Source organism: Folsomia candida, unplaced genomic scaffold (assembly GCF_002217175.1).
Source record: "Folsomia candida strain VU population unplaced genomic scaffold, ASM221717v1 Fcan01_Sc006, whole genome shotgun sequence".
Taxonomy (NCBI): Eukaryota; Metazoa; Arthropoda; class Collembola; order Entomobryomorpha; family Isotomidae; genus Folsomia; species Folsomia candida.
Window position 1 is genome coordinate 3,820,177 of NW_019091198.1, and position 20,369 is coordinate 3,840,545.

At 37.6% G+C, this 20,369-nt stretch overlaps 1 protein-coding gene across 2 annotated transcripts in view; it reads left to right on the forward strand.

Annotated features, from left to right (window-relative positions):
- Positions 1-6,087: 6,087 nt before the first annotated feature.
- LOC110851138 (integrin alpha-PS1) overlaps positions 6,088-20,369 on the forward strand; it is a 50,936-nt gene continuing 36,654 nt past the window's right edge. For both annotated transcript variants that reach the window (XM_022098786.2, XM_022098787.2), the window contains exons 1-2: positions 6,088-6,385; positions 9,939-11,810. In XM_022098786.2, coding sequence (XP_021954478.1) covers positions 11,542-11,810 — 269 coding nt within the window. In that variant the 5' untranslated portion in view covers positions 6,088-6,385; positions 9,939-11,541. The remainder of the gene's footprint in view (positions 6,386-9,938; positions 11,811-20,369) is intronic.

A 20,369-nucleotide genomic window follows, 5' to 3' on the forward strand; every position in this document is an offset into this window, starting at 1 on the left:
GATCTATGGGGTCATTAATTTCATTAACTTTCTCTGGAGTCCAGATCGCTCCGAGATAACGAAACGTAAACGGAAACGTACTTGCAAAATGGACATTTCCTGCTGAACGTGGGGTAAGGCGGATTTTCACGGGTAATATTAATAGGTGGTCCCACCAGCGGAAATCGTTAATGGGGATGGATTCCTCCTTTCTTCTCTCTTTCACTTTAGTCTAAGCGTGTCTTAAATTAGTAATTTCAAACGTTGTGTAATAGAGAATATATTTAGTTAACTCCAGGATAGAAACGATTAAATGTGTGTTTTAGAAATGTTGGCACAAGGAAATGAAAAGGACTTGAATTTGTTTTATGCAGATAAAAACACACTATACAATTTCGGCAAGTTAAAAAAATTATCCACGCGTCATTTTTAAAAATCATTTCATCATAAATCGAATGATGAAATCATATGTATGTACTGCTAAATTTACCAGATAGCTGAACTTGATTTCTTTTGCTAGGACACACAAACAGGGATACACAACGAAGATAATTGTTGCGTCGTGTGTTGTGTGTCAAATTTTTATCTGAGGATAAAATAACTGTCTGCAAAAGCTGAATAAAAGATGATCATTACCATAAAGAGTAACTAACAAGCCATATATAGCTAACAATGTTTGTGCAAAATATTTCACGTCCTTTAGTTGAAATAAATAAAAGAAGAGGAATAGATGAATGAAGAATCATAAGATTAGAAATGTTGGCTGACTCTGTAACAATTCGATACTTGTAATATTATGTGCATGTCAATTGCTCATTCTTTAATTCGTTGTACTCAAGCTGGTCAGGTGTCAATTTGTTTTTGTTCTCGGATCATGACTTAACTCTAAATTAAGCATGCGGTATAAAGGACAGAGGTGAGGTGACATCACGAATGAGCAGTTATCATACTTATTGTAAGACATGAGTTCATTTGTATTTTTGAAGGTGTGCACTTTTTCAAAATGCACATTAAAAAGTTACCTTCAACATTTGCAAAGTTCATTACCGGTTAAGGCGCGTTTACAATTTGGTTTTCTTCTTAAAATATTTAAGTACTTGGATTCTAAGCGAAAAGATATTTAGATCAGATTTTGTAACGACAGAGGATCGTCGTCGTAAACTATCGGCTTTTCATTTACTCGAATATTTCATGGGTGGTAATTATGCAACAAAATGCTGAATAGCTATTTATCTCACCCGTACTTTGAGAGAACTGTGTGGGTAGATTGACCACAGCATGACTTCTTAAACCTTGACATTAAAAGTAACACGATGTGGCTATATTTGGATAAAACTTTTTAATCTGTGCAACATGAAAGCATAATAAAAAGGATTGTTTCTTTTTACATCATCTCAGGTCAGTTCTTTCTAATAAAATTTACACCCCGAGTCTGTTTGCCATACGAAACAAAGTATCATTACATGCAAAATTGTTACAATTGTAGCAATAATAGCTTTTATTTTGGATCTAACTATTATGAAATTATGTATTTGCTTCAAGAATGCATGCTGTAATAGCCAAAAAGCTATGGATTTTAATGGTGTCAACCACGATATTGAATGATTCGGTCAGTAAAGTGGAAAACATTTTTGAATTTATACACCACACGAAACTTGGAATTTTTTTTACTCAATAGAAAATCTCCCGTCGTCGGTAACTTTTAATTCGGCATGTCACAAAAGAACTTCATCGCCACCGCCGTACAAAAAAAACACTTAAAAAACTATATAAACTAGCGTCTGACTCCCGACGACGACAGGAAGTTGAAATTTTATTACATATTCCTCCACGAACAGAACATTCAGAAAAAGTTCTATTGTTCACTCTATTTAGTGTACATAAATACTTATTACAGCATTTTGAGATTTAATTTTAGATACCTGGGAGTTTTCTCTCAGATGCTCAAAAAAAAACATCAGACTCTGGTCAAATCAGCCCCTTTTATGACTTGTTACTCATAAATACAAGTAAATTTTGGTAAAGAGCACTAACCACACAGCTTCCGCACAAATAAAATTAACAGGTGAATCTCCTCGCATGTCTCCATTTGTCTGAAAAAGCTTTCTGAACCGAAAAATATCTTGCACGTTGCTAAAGCAAGGTAAATAAATTGAAGTTCTCACAGTCATAAAATTATTAACGAAAAAAATACTCAGTCACCCCCTCAGTCTCTCTGCTCATAATACCACTTTGCTCTCCAAGCCATTCTGAAGCCCAAGGAGGTAACGATGCGGAAAATGCCTTGGAAGGAAATTAAATGAAATTGAATATGTTCAGTAGTTTTTAAATCATATTGTGGAGGTGTGGCAGCATTGCTTCGAGAATCTTTAACCCACAAATTAGTGTTCTCAAAAAATGCCATTCATTTTATGCCTAAACTTCCTTCAGTCCTTCTACTAAATGCTACTGACTAGAATATATTATACATGCATCAAAATTTATCAATTGGCAATAATTCTATAATCTTTGCAAATATCCGGCTGACTGGTTCATTTCTTTTACATATGAATGCATATATCTCTACACGAATTTACTATTTTTACCTGATTTCTCCAGCATAATATTAGTCATGTATTTTTGATTTCTCTGAAATATTATCAGGTGTAAGGTGTAATTCAAGCCATGCATATGGAAAACTTGATGAATTAATAAGCAACCAATATTGTGTAGTCAGACATTCCTATTCAGTGAGGTGGACTTTAGTGCAAAGTTATCATCGTCTTTGACCAGGGCCCTATGTGGGATAGGAATTCAAATTCAACACTTCTCTCCAGTTTGAATTTCTATATTTGCTCCTGATTTTATTACCTTCCACTCCCACCTTCTGGCTGGTTTGAAGCGTGAAACTGTAAATTTAGAGGTGCAAGTTTGAGTTGTCAGGTAAATACTAAATCTTTCACTATTTGAGCTCAGGTTTCCTGAACAGAAGTGGTGCACTGGTAAAAATGAAATTGAACCTGTTGTGGAATTACAGCTCGTAAAGATGGCTAAATTTACAACCTGATCAATTTAACTTCTTCTTGACCAGGAGCACTCCTTGCTCATTTAAAGAACTTTGTTTTATTTTTGTATTCTCATGATTTTTTATTTATTTTCCAAATACTTGTCTCGTCTTCGCATTTTACAGTTACACACTGAAATAAAAGTCTAATCGTTTCAAACTCATTTATAATTATATCCACCCAAATTTTAAAAAAATCCTGCGGCTTTTGCTTTTATTATTGGTCGGCGTCCTTTTATCATGGGAACGCAACATGCTACAAGAATTGTATTTATTACCAGATTTAATTCCCACACATATTGTCAAGAATTAAGGAAGTGCGTACAATGAATTTATGAATTAAAACGACTAACTCCTTAGTGGCGATCATGTAACAAACCAATTTTGATGGTAGCCTGCAATGTCCGCCACTGCTGAGCATTATTTTAAAATTCGATTTGAAAAAGGACCAGCGGATGAAGACTTTTTTAACAGTTGTACCAATTAAGGATTTCCTCTTTCGTTGCGTATAATATGATAAAGGTTAGTTAACTTTCTCCCTTTATGAATTTTCCTTTGTGATTCCAACGGGTTGAGATAATGCACGGAAGGAAGACGCACTAATAAGTAAGAGAGTCATAAATAGCTACCAAACCCAGGTTTTGTCAGCCAGCCAGAACCTAAGAAATTGAATTGGAAGGTACACAAAAAATTGAAATGCTCACAAGTAGAAGGGCATTAAACATTTTTAAAAGGTTATATTTTGGAGGTGAAGAAATTCATGAATTACTAATGAGACTATAGCTTGGAATATGTAAGTAGCCGAGCAATAAGTCCAGCACAGAGTTGTGTATGATCTTCTTACCATTTATTTCGTTAACTGACGACGACCCCTCTTCCCTTGATTTACTAACTGTTTATCTTGAACTTGGCTGTGCAACCACTACGAAATTATTTATTATTATCGAGTGAGCAATGATGCTGCACATTTGACAGGCTAGCCAACTGTTTTATTACATTGCATTATTATGGTGAAACTACGTACCATTACAAAAAGTGAATTCGATATATCATCACTTGATTCTCAAAATAGTTAATGCTTTCCCATTATATTTTAGACAATTATTACTAATTAATTTTTTGCGCTATGAATTATCTTCGATTGAAATTGATGGCATTTTCACCTTTGGTTAAACGGAGCCAGTTGATAAATGGATCTTCTTTTCCACCTTCACCACCAGTAGTGACCAGCGGAAGAAAAGCAAAACATGTACCTGTAACGTACACAGTGAAAAGTAGACATAATAATAGGATTGGTCGCAAGTAGTTAGTTAAGCAGGTACTCATGGACGCTTAAATATCACCCATTCCAATCAACGCACCGTGATGACTGTTGCTGTCGTTGGACAAGAAGACAGACCAGACAGACACTTATTTAAGGAAGTACATGTTCGAAAGCTGTGAACGTTTAAACAAATAGTTTGGATAGTTGTCGACGCTTTATTCATCACTTGTTTGCTTTGATGTTTGTTTAGGTTTCAAATTGTTTGATTTTGAATTATTTTCTTTCTTCAGGCAAGCAACAAGGGTAGGAGAGGTGGACGTACAAAAGGAAGAGTTGAGCCTTCCACGGCTCTTCGTTCACAATGTGTCTAATGAAATCAACCGAATCTTAATTGAACATCAATAGCACTGAATCATTGTAGGCGTCATAGTTTTTTAAGTGTCTGATTCCACGTAACTATTGCAGGTACTGGACTAGGGTTTTCAAATGCAAGACGTACTTACTACCTGCACTTGCATGGCTTCAAAAATACATTTAAACGCTCCACAACTACGTATGTTTGCGCCCATTATGTAACGTAAACGAATATAAATATCCTGTAATCAATAATGACTGTCATCAGTCAGGGAAATCAAAATACGAGATGCGATGCCACAACAGGAACGGCACAACTCAAAATATTATTAAATTCAGTCTCAAGAGTTCATTTTGGCAGACAATGTTATTGCGAGTCTTGTTGTAAATAAGTATGTATGACAGACTAATGTATTCTTCATGCGGTGCTACATTGCCACATTATTATTCGCAGCAGGCACGAATTTCCACTCACCTTTATATAGTTTCAAATTATTTATGTGGTGTTTTATTGGGATGACCTTTTGTTTTGTGATAAAGTAGAGGAAAGGTGTTTACCTAAGTGGAGTCTCTCTTGTGGGTCGATGAGGTTCGTGAATGAATTGAATTATTATTATGATGTGATCCTCCGGTTGTGATTATCATGGAGAATGTACACGTATGAAAATCCTTTTGAAATCAGTGAACCCTCAAAAGACTTTTTTGTGTCGCCTTTTTCCTCTCAATGTGATTTATCCCACTCATTGCACAATTGAAGGATTATACATCCGTGTGTAGAATAGAATCAGAGCTTACACATAAGTCTAGAAAAACATTGTACTGTTCATTCAATTTTTCCCTGTGTGAGGTAGGTCAATGAGTCGGAAATGTCGTCGTCGTCGTCTTTTATTTACCGGTTTTAAAAAAATTCGGCATAAAAAAACAAGCAAACGTGCAACACACGGGATTCTGAAAAGTCCAGGAGGATTACTGAATGGCAAGATTATTACGCATATAAACTGTAAACCGGTAATAATGACGTTGCCACAAATTCCGCGGTCTGGACTGGAGTATAATTTTTACTGTATAACTGACTATGACATTGCACCTTCGTCAGCTATATAACCTGCCCAAGAACTGAGCAATTTCAAACCTGGACAAATTCTGTGCTGGAATCTGTATGCAAAATTACATTTCATGTTTTTAATGGCTCTTTACATGATTCAAATGCATTTAAAACCGTATTTATTAATCCTTCTGAGTGGTTGTCATTTAATACTCAAGTGGTCACAGCCGCAGAGACTATAAAATTGTTCTGGTTGGTGTTAAAGCTGACAGAAGTGGGCAAAGAGTGCTCACAAACCACGCACAATGATTTCACTTTTGGTAACTGGTAACTCTTCTCTGCATGAAAACTGATGGTGGCAGAGCAGAGCAAAGTGAGAGAATGTTTGAGAGATCAGTCTTTATCAGGCAGTCGAATGGAGAGGAGGTGCATTTTACGCTCTGTTCCTTCCTCCCACTACAGGCAAAGACTTTGGCATTACGTGTCTCAATTTCACGAGAAATTGCTCATCCTTCTGGGCGTAAAAGACATGTTAACAATTGAGATTTACGCCATTTTACGTTAACCGAGTTCGAATAATATTTAGACAATAAAAAGTTGAGTTCTACACAAGTATTTATTTGCAGTGTGATTGTGAAGTTGTATTAAAGAAGGAATATTCCGGAGACACGACTGGAGGAGAGTCAAATTGAGAATAAAAGTGAGTCTTGGTCATCCTTATTTTACGCATTAAAATATTTATTATTTTGATAAAATGTCAAAATTTGATTAGTTATTTGTGTCATAAAAACTCTTTTGCAAGTTATCATGGAACATGTGTCATATCGAATGTTTGGATTATGACATGAGTGTGAATGTGTATCTGTAATGAATGCGAGCTAAAGGAAAAAGATTGTACCACAGAGTTCCACATTTCTCATTAATCTGTACGTTTCTTTCGCAACACTTGTGCTAAAATCAACGCTAGCTATCCTGTTTATGTAATAAATACATTCGCCGTTGATTATGGTCCCGTTGTTGCTAAATGAGATAAGAACATGGAAAACAAACTCTTTGCAATTTGGGAAGATGGGATAAGCTCAAGTTGGACTATTAATATTTTGCACTACTGACTGGATGAATCGCATATTTATTCATCATCCTGCGGCTATTTTCATACTCTTTTAATACAAGAAGTGTAGGCTTGCTTGCTCTTATTCGCGTTCCTTTTACTACTTAAGTACATGCACAATATACATCCTCGTAAGTCTGGACCATGTTCCTTCCTTCGTTCGGTAGTAGATTTAAGTATGTAAGAAGTTAAGCTGGGAGCCGAGGGCTTAAGCATGAATCGGAATATGTAATACATACATACATACATCTGAGTCGAGTCTTCTTCTCAAGTTTGCAAAAAAATTGGCCAACCTAGCTTTGCCATGTCTCAGCTCAGAGTCAGTCAGAGCAAGCGAATGCTTGACGCCAAGCTGGCATACAATAAAATGAATCGCTATCTCCGGTCTTGTGGAAGATATCACTCGTATTATGCACCCTGCTTTTGCTCATGTATAGCAGAATAGCAGTTTTACAAGAAGTTTGGGAGATAAAATCCATCGGAGATCCAGTTCATTGTTCGTTCCTTTTCTTCCTCACGTTGTACACCACCTCCTCATCCATCGTCTTTTACTTTACACATTTATGTATGTATTCCAATCTTAAAATTATAGTCTGACTAGTCTCCTGCCTAGCTTTATCTGGTGTGGCTACTCAATTTTACAATATATTGCGGTGTGTACATAGCTTTCCGCTCTTCTTACGAGCACATTTTTTCCAACAATTGCACATTTCCTCCACATATGTATGCAAGTATGTATACTGTGTTGTGCAATAATTTACACCGTGGGCATGTGAAGTTAACAATGTATTAAAAGTACATAAAACTTGAAGGGTTGATTGTTGATATTAAAATTCCAGCTTTTTATTACCCTTCACTTAAACTTCATATTTTATGTGTAAATAATTCTTCTTGTCCCAAATATGCAGCATCTTTCTTCTTCTTAATCTTGCAAACAATAGCTGTTGGCAAAATCTCTGTTTGCACAAACAAATTTGTCTAGTTTCACATTCCCGTGGTGTTACTACATCCACTGTTTGCTCCCTGGGATGGGAAGGTGCCGATTAATGCTCAAATTTTTAATTAGCCACACTATTTAGCAATTCTATGCCATTAATTCATCGCTGCACACGGCGACTTGAGACAACTACTACCTTCGAAGAATTCAATTTCATTGACGTCATGTTTTTAACTCGGTGACGAACACAAAGTATTCGCAATAGTCAAAGAAGCTGGAGCCGCTAGGAAAAATAACGTGTAAGACACTCCTTGACTGGCATCATTCGTGGTCCGAGAAGAAACAATTTGCTTATTGCATCAACAAAAAGAATAAATTACTTGTTATGGGATTGAATTATACGGTCTGAATCATGTTCAGTGAGAAGCTGTCTTCAAGAAAAATGAATAGGGAGTCGATGGGTGATGAACTTGGAAATTACAGAATTTTCATTACACAACCACTCATCTTCTTCTTTACAATACAATGAATTTACTTTATGCTTCATCCTCGCACAACCGTCGTCGTCGTCGTCACCACTTCTTCTTCATCATCTTAACTCTACCATCACTTCCGTCTGTCGCCCTTCATTTAGTTGGTATTATTACGCATCATAAAGGAGCGCATATATATTAATGAGCGTAATATAAGATCACACAGACTTTTTCACACTCTGCAAACCGCATCAAAGGAATGTATACACATAATGTCGGTTATTCCCACTAATCTAACCACGAAATGGAGGTTAAGTAGAGGAGAGGGCAACAAAAAACCGCAGGAATTGTACATAGATTCGCAAATTTCATATAATTTCACAGAGATTTGAAGTAATTTTTTCTTGAGTACCAGTAGATACATGGACTTTCTGGTATCTCTCACTCTGCGCCGTGGTGATGATGTGATTCATAAAATGTACATGAAAGTGAAATGAATTGAACGAGTTAATAATTGAGAGTAATTGATGGTGACAATAAGCACACCATTTTCCAACGTTTCAGTTGGTTATGTATAATAAATTGAGTTAAAGCCACTCAAGGCTCATCATATCGTGTGGTGTAACTCGTAACACAATACGCATTAAGTGCCATCAAAAGCCTTCTCATACTCTTTGCCACCAACTAAACTCTTCTTTTTCATATCTTGAAATCTAACACACGCAGTCACACCAACATGTCAGACCATCCTCCTTGTAAAATCACATTATTCTCACGTTACATCAACTGACTGCGGTCTGCTGATATTCGTAAAATGAACCAAAAAACTTACTTCTCGATGAACTCGCGAGATACGGGCTGCCTGGATACTGAAAATGTTACACAGATTGTTGCAAATCTATATCAACATAAAAACCTTGTTAATTAAAAAATAATTTAAAGAATCTCTTAAGATGAGGAATCCTGCCGTTAGTGTGTGGATTAACTGCGTGTACCCCAGGAGTCCGGCTAGCTGTCAGTACGATATGACGTTAAATTGAGTATAAACGCTGAGGAGGAGGATGACCATTTACCATTTCGTAGTTAATAGTGCATTGCTGTGCACAAAATGAATTGTAAATTTTAATATCTGTAGAAAACATGACACCACGAGTTTCTTGTACTCGTTGGACCAGTATTTGTAATTAAATTCATTTTATTATGACTAGCGCCATTGTACACGCATCTCTTAATTCATCCATCTCGTCGTGCCCAGCATATGTTTAATTGAATAATGCAGCACAAAAGATTTTCTATTAAGCATTATGTCCAAGTCTTTGTTGCATGACGGTAGGTAGGTACTCGCAGTGTCCAACAAACTGTTGGATGGAAATAGTTATTACGTAAGTTTTGTGTACGACACCTTTTACTCCGTCCACCTTAGGATTAGTCCAACGGGGAAAACCTCTTGTGCAAACTTATCCACAGCACAATGCACGAATGCATATTCAGTTTCACATAGAGGAACATGAAATTTCTTTTGTCAATTCAGTTACATTGTTACAAATGTAATTGCCCATGTGCAAATTCAAGTCGAAAAATTGTATGGCAATGCTGGTGGATGATGATGATAGTATTCGAAAGGAGGAAGATCACGTCACAATGAATAATGTGCTAATCTATTATATTTCTCCTTTGGCAGTGATATCATCTTCCAGTTGTTGATCCTGTTTTGTTGATTTTTGTTTTACAGGTATTCTCTAATCACACAACATTACCAATAATCAACACCAAACCAACAATTTACGAAGGAAAACAGGAAAACTGACGAAACATGAGATGAAAACTTAACTCGGCGAAGAACAACAAACAATTCTCTTCGTACGCCACCTCACTTGACTGGCCCATCACATCGTGTCTAACATCATCCAAAAAATATGTAAAGATTGTGCTAATGAAAATATAAACCTGCTGTAGAAGCATCAGATATGACTTTTGCTTAAAAACTTGCAAGACATCCTGCATGCTGCACAACGCCGTGCTGAATTAAACTCTAATAATATCAGAGTTGAATTTATCGTCGTCTAATAAAACTCGCCAAACATTTCGTAAAATAAGAAGTTCGTCTCCATAACTTTGTGTATCATTCAACGTCGTGTCGTGATTCTCCATTTTGTTTTCTCATCAGACATCAAGATAAAAACCTCCAGATCCTAAACTATAAGTGGTTAATACTCATCTCGTTAATAATGACATGACTCGCAAAAGTTGATGGTTTTTGTCAACGTGCCATGATTGACAACTCGTAAGACCATAAACTCTAATCATGATCTTGTTTCTTTAATTGTGGGTTGTAATTTTAAATTCGTTGCTTGTCTGTCTGGACAAATTGGGCAGTAAATAAATGAATTCAGTCAGTAAAGCATTTTTCCATTCATAAACTGTTGATAGCAACCGGCACGAAAAGTTTTGCACGTTTTTCCAGTCAGTGTGATATATCTGACAATTGTTGTTTCTCTAATATTTCTCCAATCTTCATGTATCTAGCAACATTGTCTTAAAGTTTACAGCAAGCGATTTACAACGTGTGCTTGGTGAAGAAGTCCTTTGTGCGAGGCCCGATACACATTATTATAACGACTGACGACTCTAAGAGCTTACTCGCACTTGAAAATTTATTTGCCAAGAAAACCAAAGAATCCACGATTCTGCTGTCAAGTCTCTCTCTCTTCTCATACAACAAGAAGACGAATCATTCTTAATCATACGTTGCTTTGGGCATAAATTAAATTATGTAGCAAGTGAATGAAGAGGAAGAGGAGAAGAAACGTACAAACAATCGCCAATTCTTCCTCCTGAGTGAGATCCTGTGTTCACAAAACTTTTTCTCGGACCTCTCCCACCACAGGACAAGCCACGATTTTTATTTTATTTTATTTTTGGGGTGCCTATTTGGCCAACAAAGTATCAATCTATAAATTTACAAATGTGACGCTTACTCCATGTCGCTCAGATCATCTGCAACTCGGTCCTTTCTTGGGAAGGACAGTTTCTTAACAAAGTAAAGTGACATTAATGTCAGGACGCAACTGCGCGGAGCAGTAAGTCACAAAGTTCGGGTTATAATAATAACAGGACAGTAAATTGGAGATTGGGATAAAGATACCCGTTTGAAATTAAGAAAACGATTTCACAACGACTTTTCTAGTAAGTAAGTAGTTTTAGGAAATGTAAAAATTCCGTAAAACGAATCTTTCCTCATCTCTTGGAGCTACCTTTTAGGAGAGAGAATCGAAGCTGTCAAAAGGGAGGTTGGCTGGGACAATAGGATGGGAAGAAGTGTGAGAGTTTGAAGAATGCAGAGTGGGAATGAAAGGGAGTGTTTTATTGTGAGTTATTTGTTGTCCACGAAAAAGAAGAAGACTTGGACGATGGGGATGAGAATGGGTGGTGGAGTGCTCTTTTTGCCGTTGGTGATGATGGTGCTGCTTCTTCATTGCGTAAGTGACCAAGAAGTGCTGGGCTTCAACCTTGAACCGAAGTTACCTGTCATTAAGCGAGGTGAGCCTTCCTCTTACTTTGGCTTCTCAGTCGCCCAACATCTCGCATCGGGAAACGTGCCATGGTAAGTCAACCGTATTTTTATATGTATTTTTATACCATGTACATGCATTTTTCGTCCTCGCGCTGAAAGAAGCTGCTCGAATTCTTAAAAGTTTTAGCATCAATAATCAATTTATCCAGATATTAGTTTCATCGTTGATACAAAGTTGACATGACCTCTTCACCGCATGTTTTTGCGCAATATTTTGGATCATAAAATGAAATCGAGTTGTTGGTGAGCGAGTATCTCGACAAAAAGCAACACAAAATATTGTCGAGAAGGGAGCCTAATAGTATTATTCATCTTTGACGGAAGAGGTTCAATTTGGTCCCTTTACACACGATGCATGAAGCAGTACATGGCTCTCACCTAAATTTTATACCTTTCTTTTCAAGAGCATGGATTGGACTCATTTGTACCTTTCAAATTGAGTGGTGGGGTGGTGCAAGAGCTCGCAGGGCTCACTCACTTGGATGGAGGACTCGCAATAATATTGTCCCTTGTGTGTGAGCATCCTCAGGTTTTTGTGTTGGACATGTGCTGGGCAGAAGGACTTCGGAGAGGAACAGGAAATATAAGCGTTATGGTTGCAAATAATAAGTGAGCAAGAACCATTTAATGGTACCGAAGGTTCACGAAATTAGTCAGTATACGTGATACCTGTATAAATACATACACTCCATTTTCACGAAGTATATGATTGTGGAGCACACACCACACAGACATTTATCATAAATAATACATAGATATACAAAAAGTCATCAATTTTACTTTGAGGGTCGAGTCTTCTTTCTTGCCAGCTACACATTCAGACTTAAGTTCTAAAATTGGATGGGAATCGAATTAACACAAGAGAAACTGGTTTCCTTGTAATGCACAGTTCAAACTCACCTTTTACATAATATAGCTCAAGTCCAGAAATTAGGACATTCTTCCCTTTCAACCACAATAAGTTTCACTGTCAGACATCGCAGACATCGCTCGCTGGTCCTTCGTTACAGACCCCAGGTTACGAGCAACTGTTAAATATGCCGAGAGAGAAAGACAGAAAATTACAAGATGCCCTCTTAGCTCTTATTTTAAATTGGAATTTTTCTGATTCAAAATTTATGAAAATATTTTTACTGCTTGATGATGATGATTTCCAGCAAATGACTTATCAAATACCTTTAGGAAAACTGTGACAAATGACAACCTGGTACAGATCAATTTAATCGATGACAATCCAAAATGATGAAGCACTAAAATGTCGACCAAACAAAGTGCTTAATTGAATAAATTATTTATTATTAGCCCACTCGCAACATTCATTCAATAATTCATAATAAATTTAACACGCCTAAGCTGATGCAGCGTAAATATACATATGTACGATATACGGACTCATGCTCAGTGCTATAAGTGCATGGCTAGTTGTCTGTGTGGGGGCTGCGTTGTCAGTGCCAGTGGGTATTTAAGATGATTAGGAGATTAAATCGTGTAATGTGTAATAAAATTTATCTAAATACTGCCGTCCTCATGCATCTTTCTTTCAACCGGAGACCAAGTTCTTTTTATTTCTTCTCCTAATCTGATGAATGAACTCTTTCCGATGAATGTCTAATGTGGATGGATAAGTACAAAATATGGACACATTAATACATTCACAATCGGCATCGCGCATCAGCATGCATCAACCAACCGATTACCTCGCTTTGCCCAGATTTCTCAAGACCAAATCGTTCATATTCGTTATCTTATATTTGTTGGAATCTGCAGTCATCATGATGATTTACATTTTACGTCCTTTGTAATAATCCCTCATAAAATAAGAGGGGAGTGCATTGGATAAAATGATGATGATGGTGGTGGTGGTGCAGAAAAAGTTTTAAAAATCTCTGAAATGTCGAAATATCTGCTGGATCAATTCTTAGAAGTCCATCTTCATCTCCTGGTCTTATTATTATTGCACAATTTCTTTGATACTTTTCGGTAGGTAGTGGTGCATTGAATAAGCTGTTGACCTTTACAAAAATCGGAATTTTCGGATCATCCTCGCTCAACCCTAGTTGGCTTCAGACAAAGAAATTAAAATGCCCATTTATGCTACTACTTTTTTTAGACTGCCGCAGTTCACTCGAATTGCAGCATTTGGATTGTCGGCTTTTCGCTCTTGAATTGAACATTTATGTATGAACATTACGATTACGCTGCTTCTGGTTCAACTTAAACAGATAACCTTGACTTCCGCGGTTGCTTCCATTTCTATTTGTTAGCGCCTGGTTGTACATGCATATTCACGGAGCCATTTTTTCTGTGCAATCCAATTTCTTGCTGCACTTTTGGAAGTTTTTTATGCATGGCGCATTCATTGAACGGCAGCAGGTCGGCGCTATGTGTGATATCGAACATGCAGTGGGGTTATATTAGTTAAGATAAGTCAGACTCATCAAATTGGAAAGCTACTACCACCAGATTATTGGTTGCTTATGGTGGATTCATGGTTTAATGGCTTGCCAGCCAGGCCACGTGTCTTGGCATCTGCTTCTTGACACTTGGAAGTTGGTTGAAATCGACTTTTCTTCCTCAAGCGTTCATTCTCTCGTCCACAAACCACCAGAATTTCCAGTTATTATTATGGCATTGATGCTGTTCAGCACTAACTAAGTAATTGACTTGATTTTGACGGACTTACGACGGACATACGCACAATTACGAAAATGAGGAGGGATGTGGAGAAGAACTCACACTGACACAAATAATAAAACCAAAGTTTGTTTGGATCCATAAAATAAATTTTCATTTCTCCGATAATGATCTTGATAATGAGTTTTGTTCCGCTTCTTTCCTTTCCTCCAAATGCCAACCGCGTGAATGAACAACACTGGTTGACAGCAGAGTGGCAATCGCAGTGGAAACGACAAGAAACTTGATAAGAACGAGGGGCTAAAGTGGAAATCATCTCAATTTTGGGATTTCCTACTACCAGTTGGGGATTTGAGTTTGGTCATAATGAAGAAACCACCCTGTGGAAGAAACCCTTCGAAATTCTCCTTTATGAATTTTATGTTTTTGTTGTAATCCGAAAAAGTAAGTGAATGTGGTTTTGTTATCAGTCCCTATATTTACTTGGTGGCTTATTGGAATAGTTAAGTTAAGTCCAAGAGTAGCGTTGGAGTTGACAAGCGTGACACAACGAGGAGTATACTGACCTGACAAGCTGGGGGAAGTCGAGATAAGAGAAAAAAATCCAGACATAACAATTTAGATAACCGCTGCCCACTACAGAAATCCTGAGAGTGAAATGATTCGAGATTGATTGTGATGTTTCCCTGAGTGGAGGATGCAGCTTGAGGTTTTCATCTTCCCAACCACGACGACCATCATGTTTTGTCACAGAGGAGAGAGACAAAGTAACAAAAGATACATAAAGAACGTCCGGGAATGAATGGGAATGCGCGCTCTAGCGAGTATATTGACAAATAAATAAACCCGCGAACTATAATAATTTAAATTTCTGAAAGCCCACTTCATTAGGGTCAATTTGGTATATCACTCTTAAATTTCAAAAATGGATAAGGGTAGAAGAAGCTTGTTTGAAAGGGAGCTGTTAGCAAAACGAGTGATGGAGTTCTACAACACGACAGCCAACCGAGACTCCAAGGTGACCTGGAACTTTTTTAAGCAGGAAGGAATTCCAAGTTCAAATGTGTATTCCTACATAAAAAAGTTCAAGGATTCCGAAAATGTGCAATTCAAGAAGCCAGCTGGTCGTCCGGCGAAGCTAGCGACCACTCGAGTGAAAAATAGAATTGAAAAAATTTTCAAAACCAAGCCATCAACGTCAGTAGCTGTAGCTGCCAGGAAAGTCAAAATTTCCAAAAGCTACCTGGGGGAAATTAAGGTCCATAAATTAGGAATCAAAGCAAGGACCAAAAAACCTGCACCAAATTACAAGCCCGTACAAGAAAGTCGGATCAAGGATTGATGTCAAAAATTGTTGAAGAAAATGCGTGGAAAAGTAGTGATCCTGGATGACGAAACGTATGTTCCGGTTGACCCTTCAAATCTTCCAGGGCGTCATTTTTTTCATAGCTCGGATCCCTCTGAAGTGGCTTATGAAGAAAAAGTACGAAAAAAAGACAAATTTCCAAAGAAATATTGCATTTGGCAATGCATCTCCAGTCACGGACATGTATCAGACCCGGTAGTTCTCGAAGGGAATATCAATCAAGATATTTATCTGAAAAATTGTGTCAAAGCTGGATTGGAAGCATTTATTAATAGGTTTCACAAAAATGATAAAGTTTTGTTTTGGCCTGACCTCGCCACTTGTCACTATGCAAAGAAAGTGACCGAGTACCTCAGAAAGAAAAATATTGATTTCGTACCAAACGATATCAACCCACCTAATGTACCCCAACTCCGCCCAATCGAAAAATTCTATGCACGTTCTAAGTCAGTATACTCCCGGCTTCAAGATGTGCCTGACACCTTTCGAAAATTCAAAGGACGATGGAAGAAAATCACCTCGGAAGTGGCAAAAACTTCGGGAAAAAATTTAATGAAAAATCTTCGCAAGAAAATCGAACTAGTCGCCACCGGGGGGGTGGCGGCCTTAGCTATTAATTAAATTATGTAGGTACGTATTTGGTATTATACATATGCAAAAAGTTTAAAATTCCGATAACTCATTGTGATTTTATGACCACATTTTCAGACCATTCCCATTCATTCCCGGACGTTCTTTACATTCAGTGCCCACGGTTCATGAAGTATGTACGCAAAAGCATAACATTTAGAAAGATCATAGGAAAAGCAGACGCACAATATCGTTCAGCCGCACTAGCAGCGTAAACGCATAGGTCCTGACAAATAAAGGAGACGCAAGCCTCCCTCTGTCCATTTCCTTCCTTCCTTCCGCAAATATCAAACTCTTGGAGAGATAGAGAGATAGATAAACAAAGCAAAGTACCCAGAACGCATGTACGTACAAGAGTGCATACGATACTAGACAAGACAAGACTATTCCTCTTTAATATTAAACTTGTCGGCATAAAAATATCAAAAGTCAACACATCTTGTGAACAAACAGATTCTGCATCGGAATCCCATTTAAATTCGGTTTAGCGTTGTCTCGCTGACAGACAGGGTAAAATATACAAAGCTACATTTCAATCCAACCCAAATGTTAATGAGGCAAGTGAAGAAGCAAAGTGCAGGATCATTTACTTCGTAAAGAGGTGAGAACTTATTACGTGCAAGAGCTGCACGCAAATGACAGCGACTTCACGGTGGGGATAAATCCTCTAAATATCAAAATCTACATCTTGTTGTAATATGTACACTAAACCATCCTGTTTTTTCACCCCGTCTCATTTGGGCCTCTCGTAAATTGCTGCTGCAGTCGACTGAGAATAACTTCTTGAATTCGCAACAGCAATCAATGTACTTCCTGCAGCACGAAGTCGAATTGTTAATTCGTTGGAGACTTACATAAATAATCGTGTTCCAGGAACAAATGAAATGTAAATCAGCAACACGGATGGATGACATAAAAAAGCTTTACAGAAACAAGGAAGCGCTTCTCTGATGCTGGGAGATGGGATTACTTATTTAGCAGTGGATGTTGCTTATGTATGGACGAGAGAGAAAATAAATGCAATACTTTTTAAGAGTTCAATGTTCCGTTCCAAATGAATTCAAATCAGAATCAAGGATTTATCCTTTCTGCGCTCTCGCATATCGTTCAGTTTGGTGTCTTCCTCCTCCTCCTCGGGTGTCATTAATGAGGATACACAGTTTAATGAAATGGCTGTTGTATATCATTAAATTAACATAAAGTTTAATCGAATTAGTGAAGCTTTACATTTGGAATAGACAGACGGGCCTGCTTTAAAGATGTGTATATTTTGCTATAAAGAGTACACAAATTTCATGCGATGCACTTATTTATGGGCGATCATAAGCTGGTGGCAAATGGGAATAGTTTACATTTTTGCGTAAAATAAAATGTGTAGGTTTATATTCAACTGCTGCGGAGGGATTTGGGCAGGATTAAGTTATGTGTCAATATTTTAGAGGGTATCCCGGCCTAAGTTTGATGTTTGGTCTCAATTATGCCCTAACTACAAGCCTCGAGAGACTTGAAGGGAACAATTGACATATCATTTGACTACATATGTAGTAATAAGGAACGAATAAATCGCAGCAGGCATCGCAGAATCGGTCTTTATATTTATTTATTCATGACAGCAGTGGTTGCAGCATGAGGGGAACTGATCGGGATCGGAGTCTGTTTCTTTCTGCTGACAGGGCACACAATTCATGCCTTGCATCAGTTGCAGCAGAATTAGAGCAGTTATACACTAAACTGCCCTCTGTTTCGGTTAGATTTTTGCTGCAGTTATACGATCGTAAATGCTTACGGAATAGGACAAACTACCATTCTTTCAAGTAAATTTGAATGTTTTCCTCATTTGTAAAGGCAGAGATATAGCCATACTTGGACAAATAAAATGGCTATTCTACAACTAGGAAAACATCAACATGGGCAAATTGTTACGGTTATTGTCCAAACAAATGAACCAAATTGCATTATTCCACGAGGCCGGTTAGACGAGAATTCACTTCGTATGAAAAATTTGGTTCAACACTTAAACTTTTTCAATCAATTTAATTTTTCGAAAAAAAACTGACGAATAAAATATCAAGAATTTTCGTATTTCAAATTTCGATCCATCTCTAAAAATGAAATCTATAACCAACCTTCATACAAATTTATATCCGCCTAAATTGTCGTAAATCTCATCTTTGAAACTTTTGCCAAGTTTTACTTTTACTTTTGTATACACTCTTTTTATGAATCGCAATAAAATAACTGGGATGAAAATAACGCCTCGTGAGACTTCCAAGATTTTTACGAGAAACGGAACGAAGAGAGAAAATCGCATCACGAGATGAGTGGGACCGGAACTGGAGAAAGAACTGGTCTGGAAGTGCGTAAAATAAAATGCGTGCACTCGACTGTACGTTCATCCCGACGACTCCTTGTACAGAACGAAGCACATAATTTTCCATGTGTAGTGTTCATAGTTAGCCAAATTCTTTATTAGGCCTGGACTTTTGTGCTACGTACTAAACAACGCATTTCATCTGAAAAACATTATTTTGGTTAAGCGCGTATCATCATGTGTACACGACTGTGTACACGATTGTTGCTAAGCCCGTGCCCAGTGATGCTTTGTTTGTAGCAGCGTTTGTGGCAATAAATGCATATCTGTCCATCAATATTGGAAATGAAAATACACACGGATTAAGTAAGTTCAGCTGCATTCTACTATTTGTTTGTTCACACCTGAACTGGAGGCGAAATGAGCTGGCGAGGTCGATTGATCTCATCTCGATCCTCCATCCATCCGCATCCATCTAACCAACCAACCCACACACACCAACAATGTTGATGATGATATCAGCATTGTGACCGGCATATGGCACGTTGTTACACATTTTGAAGAATTCATGTTTGCAGACCCATTAAGAACACTGTTTGAGGGGATACAAGACATACGCGATAACGATTCGAGATTATACAGAGTGCAGAAGGGCAGATGTAATTTCAAAGTGAGGGATTACGTTTTCAAACCAGCCGAATGTGTCAAAAGTTCTCCTCGTGTTAAAAAAGTATTGATGCTAATTGGGCAGTATACGTACGCTGGCCTGGAGTAAAGTATCAGCAGAGAGTTGCAAAAGGCGAAAATTGTATATATTTACAATCATGGGAAGGTATTGAGGAAGAAGAATGGGGATACGCGAGTTGTTAGGATTCGAATTCACATTATTCGCATTTAGCACCCACGTATTTTCGTGTAGAATGGAGGAAGAAGAAGAACGGCGAGTGGACTGGAGCACTCAAACGCTGCTTGATCTATAAAAGGAGACTTGGTGAGTTTAATGAATAAAGTCAACGAACTAATTTGTGGGTGCTTCTCATTTTTCCTTCAAGAAAGAAACGCATGTTTCCGTACGTACCTGCATCATGGTTCTTCCTGGACATGTGTGTGTGTGTGCAAGGTTCGGCTAGCCAGCCATAGATAGTCAGTCGTTAGACGCATGTTAAAACGAGAAAATGTTCGTGTTGATGATCGTCTTCAATTTCAGGGGACATGGGCAGGTTCATGAATTGGATTTATGGAATTGGCAGATTTAGTATAATTTAATGCGCATCTAATGTCCTGCAGTCTGTAAAAGGAATAGAAAATTGATACTGATATTAATGGTATGAGAATGATGATAGGATTTGAAAGGTTTACAACCATGTGCAGGCAAAGTCATCACAAGAGGAGGAACGCCGAACTGTTCAACCAAATGGCTTTGTTGGCTGCTTGGAGCCGAAGAAACAAATTCAAAATTTTAACCTTGTTTTTGTCGAGGGAAGATGAAAAACAGCTCATTTCTAACTTGAACCTTTGAATTCTGTTCACCACCAAATTTGCTGCACAACGGAATACAAAATTTGAAAAAAACGGAATACAAGTACATATTTATGGACAGACGACTCGCCGTATATTTTAGAAAAGCTCAAGTGGAGTGTGTATTTTA